Source organism: Candoia aspera, chromosome 2 (genome assembly GCF_035149785.1).
Source record: "Candoia aspera isolate rCanAsp1 chromosome 2, rCanAsp1.hap2, whole genome shotgun sequence".
NCBI lineage: Eukaryota > Metazoa > Chordata > Lepidosauria > Squamata > Boidae > Candoia > Candoia aspera.
In genome coordinates, this window is record NC_086154.1 from 14,819,971 (window position 1) to 14,826,214 (window position 6,244).

Consider the following 6,244-nt stretch of genomic DNA (forward strand, 5'->3'; position numbering starts at 1 on the left):
AAGACGGGCAGGTTTACGGTGCAAGCTGCAATGGTGATAACCAAGTGTTGGAAGGAGAGAGAATGTTCTTGAGTAGTAAAGGAGGACAAAAAGCCAAGGGGGTGGGAGAACAATTTGGGTGTTTCTTTGAAGCTGAGAAGAAACATCAGGATCTGCCTTTACCCACTGAAGCTCTTCCCCACCATGCCAAGCTGAGCTGTGCTGTGCTAAAAATTGGAAGCTGGAGCTGATTACTTGTTGCATAAGTCAGTGTTGCAGCAAGTACGCTCGTAGGTTCTTCCGAAGGCAGTGTCCCTGTGCTCTTCCCTGTTGCAGAGTTCATGGTGTTCACCACACCCGTATCTTTTGTAGAGCAGAAGGCCAGCTGGTGGGAGAAGAGAAGAAGAGAAAGAAACGGGAGATGCAAATCACTGAGATCACACCTCTGCACCACACAGAAGAGCCCCTTCCCAGAGCGGCCCCCCAAATCCAACATGTTGTTAGGCTGGTTCATACCGATTTGCACATCCCCGTTCACATCAATGCATACAATCTCAAGTATGCTGTACTTGGCCTACCTCCCATAAGGCTTACCGCTTGTCATGTTGGCTGGGATTAATGGAAGCTTTCACCCAAAACTGCTACCACAGGGTTTCTCAGCCTTGTCAACTTTAAGATGTGTGGGCTTCAACTCCTAGAATTCCCCAGCCAGCATGGAGAATTTATTACTAGGCCTTGCAGATCATTTGCATTTCCTGCTATCAAAGTAGTGTTGTCAGCATGGTGGAGTTTACTGGTATTTCGTCTTCCGATTTTAAAACCATGCTCATCTTTTTACAATCCCAGCCTCCCTCAGTACACATACACACATATATACATACTGTACATACATACTCAGCATAGAGGTTGAATAAATCAGGGGAGAGTATACAGCCTGGCCTCACTTCTTTGCTAATCTGGAGCCAGTCTGTTTTGCCATGTTCTGTCCAAAGCCAACCTGGGTCCTGCTGCTGCTGCTTGTCCTTCACAGAACTATTGAGTTGCAAGTGACCAGTGAGGCCACTGGGTCCAACCCTCTGTTCAGTGCAGGAATCCAAATTTTACAGGTGGTTGTCCAGTTGCCACTGAGGCCCATCCACTGGTGCCCATCGCCTCTTTGGGTAACCGGATCCACTGCCACTTACCATTAGGGAATTATTCCTGGTAATGCAACTGGGTTCTGCATTTCTCTAATTTAAGACCATGATTCCATGTTCAGCTCTTGCGGATGACAAAGGATAGATTTTGGCTTCCTCTTTTGTTATCATATCCACTTCTTGGTCCAGAAGCGGTCAAGGAGGAGCAAGTGAAGAAGGCAGCATCGAATCCATGTGATGTGACTCCACCCCTTTTATGCCTGCCTTTTGATGTCACACACACACACACATGAAAAAGGTGGAGCTGGCATCACGCCAACATGAGGTTTCTGTTTTCATTTTAATGAAAGCATTAGATTTTGTGCCTCAGTGTAATGGGCTGTGAGAATAACCTTGAGGAAGAGGAGGAAGAGCTGCAGTCCAGGCAATGGTCAGATAAGAGAAATCTGAGCCCAAAGCAGGAATGGAATTTGAGAAAGCATCTCAGACTTGACCCTCCGGTAATTTCCTCATAGATAAAGGCAGGAAGTGGGGAGGCACATTCAGAGTTGCAAGATTCTGTTATTGTAACCCTATAATAAAAGTAGCATTAGCATTCATGACTTTGATGTTCCAGTCTGGTCTGCCTCAAAGGGCTGACACTCAATCATCTTTTCTCCAAACATACTCTGTGTATGTCTTTCTCCAGACATGCCCTTTGTGAGATTTCATTTTCAGTTCTTGGAGCACATTCTTTGCCATTCTTCTCATCTGTCCCGGTTTCTCCAACCTTTCTTAAAACATGGCACACAAAATTACTATTTCCATTGTTTTGATGATTCCACCTCTATTAATGCAGCCTAAATTGCATTTCCCTTGTCAGAGCCATGTCCCACTTCTGACTTAAAGACAAGTCATCTTCGAGTTGTTCTAATTCCAATATCTGCTACCAGGACAGGTGCCTCCTCTGCTATAGCTGTGCAAATATGATAAGCACCCCCAGGTCTTGAATAAAATTTGGATTTGTTCTTACCCGAATAAACTTTGGTCATCTCACAGAACTGGCCTTGCTCTGCTCTGCAGGGGTCTCCAGTTCTCAAACACAGATGGCCCAGCTGGAATTTACAAACACTGCAAACAAGACCTTGAGCTATTAAAAGAGAAATTTAAAAAGGAATTATTTATCAGGAATGATCAAAACTTGAAGCTTTAAAAAAAAACCAGAGCAGCCTTTCTCAACCTTTTGACCCTGGAGGAACCCTTGAAATATTTTTCAGGCCTCAGGGAACCCTCCACATTCAGGCTCAAATATAGGCCAGAAGTTACAAAATTATATTCATTTCATGGGTAGGCCTGTCTATATGCATTAACAGTGTTGTTAAACTGAAAATAAAGAATGAAACTTACCTCTTTAAGGTGAAGTTGCCTGAATTTGAAATAATTTTTTAAATAAATCACCATCTCCCAGGGAACCCCTAGTGACCCCTTGAGGAAACCTAGGGCTCCACAGAACCCTGGTTGAGAAACCCTGAGTTAGAGTCCACCTGTCCTTCAAGAGATCAAGCATTCCCCTCGTGCTTAAGGTCTGGTTCAATGTTAGTCAGCAACTATCTTGGTCAAGTGAAAATATAAATCTGATCCTGATCAAACTTTTTAATCATTTCAACAGTATCACCATGACTCCATCTATATGCCAAGCGCTTACCCTATCTGCATTTAGACCAACTAAATGCACAACCAACTTTTGCATGCAGTCAACAAGAAACCTGGGGAGATCTTCAGAAATTCTAAACATCGCTTCCAAATTGACATGGTTAACGTGAAAAGAGGGAAATGATTAAACATAAATCATAACTAGAGAGTAATGAGATTAACTATGCTTAAATTTTATTCCAATACAAAATATGTTGGTGAGATATTTTATTGTTGTTCTATGGTTTTTATATATTTGTAAGCCACCATGAACATGATGAAGTCAATAGTCTATAAATACAGTAATGAAATGAAATGAAATTAATTAAGTTTTTGCTCTGGCCCTGTCCTTATTGTGGTTGTGTCCCTGGTTTAGACAGTTGTGTGTCCCTGGTTTAGGTAATGCTTCAAAATATTCTTAGACACTAGCTATTAATGGCATAGATCAGGGTTTCTCAACCTCAGCAACTTTAAGTTGTGTGGACTTCAACTCCCAGAATTCCTCAGCCAGCATGAATTCTGGGAATTGAAGTCCGCACATCTTTAAGTTTCTAAGGTTGAGAAACACTGGTATAGATGATGTTTGATGTTTGAATTCCTGTGTGTATGTAAATAAAACCTGGTGGAGCTTTGATCAAACTGGTGTGGCCAACACCTTGACTTTTTTGACCACACCCTGCAGAAACTCCTGAGCCCACTGCTTGTTCAAAAGACCAACATCCTAAGGTCTTTTTTTGGATATAGTTTCTGAGCTTCAGAAATGATACTGTGTGTGAATAATCTGTCACGTGGAATGTTTTTGAAAAGCAGTTCTGAAATTTGTGGAGGCACTGTCACAGTGTTGTGGTTCAGGAGAGAGAATGTGTCACTTTGTGAAGGGTTAAAAAGTGTCGGTAGCACAGGATTCCTTGTGGCATTATATTGCAGTTGTAAACACAGTGATGCACAAGAATGGGATGTGCTTTTTTCCCAAATTCCCAAGATCTTTTGCCACATTTAGCCAGTTCACATTTAGTATGAATCTGTGCTTTCAGACCAATATGCCAACTGAAGATCAACAGTCCTCTGAAGTATTCATTTCTCTGAACAATGAACAATGCAATGAAATTCTCATTTTTAAAACCGTGTATAGAAATCTATGTATTGGTGAAAACAGCTTTTAAAAAGCTTCATATTTAGGTTGAAAAATTGCAGGTATTAAGAAGAATGCATCTTCTTAAATGCATATTTTTAGAGCCAAGTACATAAAGTATAGATTTCCAGAAAAGCGAAAGTAAATCAAACAGATTTTAAAAGTGAAATTAAAATATTAAAATTGCCCATGGCTGCCCATTTCTGGTGCCTTCTGCAGGACATTTGACATACATACAGTAACTAACAAAGCAATTTATTCTGCATTTAATTGTCCTTAATAGCCCAAGAGTAGCAACCCCAGAAGAGCATTTTCAAAATCATCCTTCAGAAAACTGAGTCTTCGATGTCCATAAAAAACCCCCCAAAACTGTCTACGGGATGTATTCATTCATTCATTCATTCATTCATTCATTCATTCATTCAATTTCTATAGGCACTCATCTCACATTTGTGACTCCGGGCAGCTTACAATTAAAATTTATATATTATACTTCTAATCTTGATCCAATTCTGTCCTTGTCCTCTGCTCCACAGCCTTCAAGGATTGATTGATTGATTGATTGATTGATTGATTCAGTTGATATAGCCTCCCATCTCACATTTGTGACTCTGGGCACCTTACAATTAAAATGTATCTATTGTACTCTGGCATTTCTAATCAACGCAGACAGTTATTGCTCAGGTTTTTAAACATTATCTCTGCATTACATACATAGGATTTTATTTCATATAATCCTGAAAGATTTGCATTCCACCAATAACTAGGAGTGGGATTTCCTTCCCCTCAGCAATGCTGTTCCCAGGAAGATTCTAAGAACAAAAGCTTCAAACAAACTCTTTCCTTGCTAACTTCAGTAATGCGGGAGTTGTGTTTGGGAATTTGGCCAACTGGCCTTCCTGGCCTTCCATACCAGAGACAGAAGATAGTTACACTCTGGTTGCTGTATCTAGACCATGAGAACACTAGATGGCAGCCAAGAGATTTTCCTGTATCTCTTTATTGCCATCTACTGGTTCAGTGGCTCAGCTATGGCATCCTTAGTTACAATCACTTGTGTATGCATTTTGGTTGAACAGGGGCTTGTGCAGCTTGCTTGAGAGAGGGAGTGGTTATGGATACTGAGGATTAAAAATTGCAGAAATAGCACTTATAAGCCAGCAAAAAAGGATCAGAACTGCAAACCTAAGAAAACTGTAACCAGGGCTTTAATACCAATTTGATATTAGGTAGCAGGCAATCTACAGACTGCAAAAGCCATTAGAATCACCATTCCAAATGTTTATAACTATAGATTGAAATGTTATGCCAGATTATTCCATTCACTTACTTACAGACCTGGTCTGCCCATATTTTCAGGCCATTAGCTATTTCTTTTCCTTTTGGTTTTCCTACTTTCTGTAACAGGTACAACCAAAACCACCCTCCACCACCATCATCACCATCACCAATAAAGAGACTTACCAGTTGTGCAGAACAGCAGGAGAGAAAAGGCAAGAAGAAAAAAATGCTTCATCTTGATCAATCTCACCAGAGTGGGGTGGAAGAACTGAATATGTCTAGGGCACAGAATTTATAGAGACAGAACAGCCCAGTTCAGTTCTGTGATAAAGACTCTTCCCAACAGATCTTGGGATGGGAGATGTTAGGACCAAGATCTTATTATCATTGAGCCAAGAGATCAGCCAATGGGATGAAGAACGTGGGACAAAAGACACACCTGATCTTTAGGAGGTGAAACCATAGTATGTAGATGATGACATGAGGATACAGTTTCAATCCAATTATAATTCTATTCTTGACCCAGTTCTGTTCATGTTCTCTGCTCCACAAATCATCTTCTGTTCTTAGCACACACACACACAAAAATGGAATCGAAAAATGTATTTATCAGCCAGGTATCTGGAACTGATACTGATGAATATTATTTCTCAGCTGCTTGTAAGTATACTATACTGGTTGGGAAGGCTAAGAGTTCTGGTCCCAACATCTATGGAAGGTGGAAAGTTGGGGAAGCTGATTTATATCCTTCCTAAAATGGGATAACTTTAAGCCATGGTATGTAGCATTAATGTTCACCCATCTCCTGCACAAATAATGAGCAATGCCTACTTTGAAGCAAGATACCAAGACATTTCTTACAGTGATGGCCAAAAGAATATCTCAGAAGTGAAATTGTGGTGTAGAGATGAAAGAGATTTTAGACAGCAGAAGCCCAATTCTCACTTTCCCTGACCAATTTCTTTGTGCTAGCGATTAGAAAATATTCAAAATTATAATAAACTGAAGCCGAGTGATCAGCTTAAGTCTCAATGATTTCATGGAA

At 40.6% G+C, this 6,244-nt stretch overlaps 1 protein-coding gene across 1 annotated transcript; it reads right to left on the reverse strand.

The window, feature by feature from the left end:
- Positions 1–230: 230 nt before the first annotated feature.
- LY6G6C (lymphocyte antigen 6 family member G6C) lies at positions 231–5,531 on the reverse strand. The gene is made up of 3 exons (XM_063292785.1): positions 5,383–5,531; positions 2,128–2,244; positions 231–364 (listed from the first exon to the last, which is right to left on the reverse strand). Exons 1-3 carry the CDS (start codon positions 5,432–5,434, stop codon positions 231–233), a joined length of 303 nt encoding a protein of 100 aa, XP_063148855.1. The 5' UTR covers positions 5,435–5,531.
- Between the last annotated feature and the right edge of the window lie 713 nt (positions 5,532–6,244).

Excerpts from the sequence above, each read along its gene's own strand:
- LY6G6C (XM_063292785.1), bottom strand. The coding sequence starts at position 5,434 with ATGAAGCATTTTTTTCTTCTTGCCTTTTCTCTCCTGCTGTTCTGCACA. Across the intron at positions 2,245-5,382 it reads CCTGCTGTTCTGCACAACTG|CTCAAGGTCTTGTTTGCAGT; the intron begins GTAAGTCTCTTT and ends CTCTTTTAATAG. Across the intron at positions 365-2,127 it reads GATGACCAAAGTTTATTCGG|CTGGCCTTCTGCTCTACAAA; the intron begins GTAAGAACAAAT and ends TTCTCCCACCAG.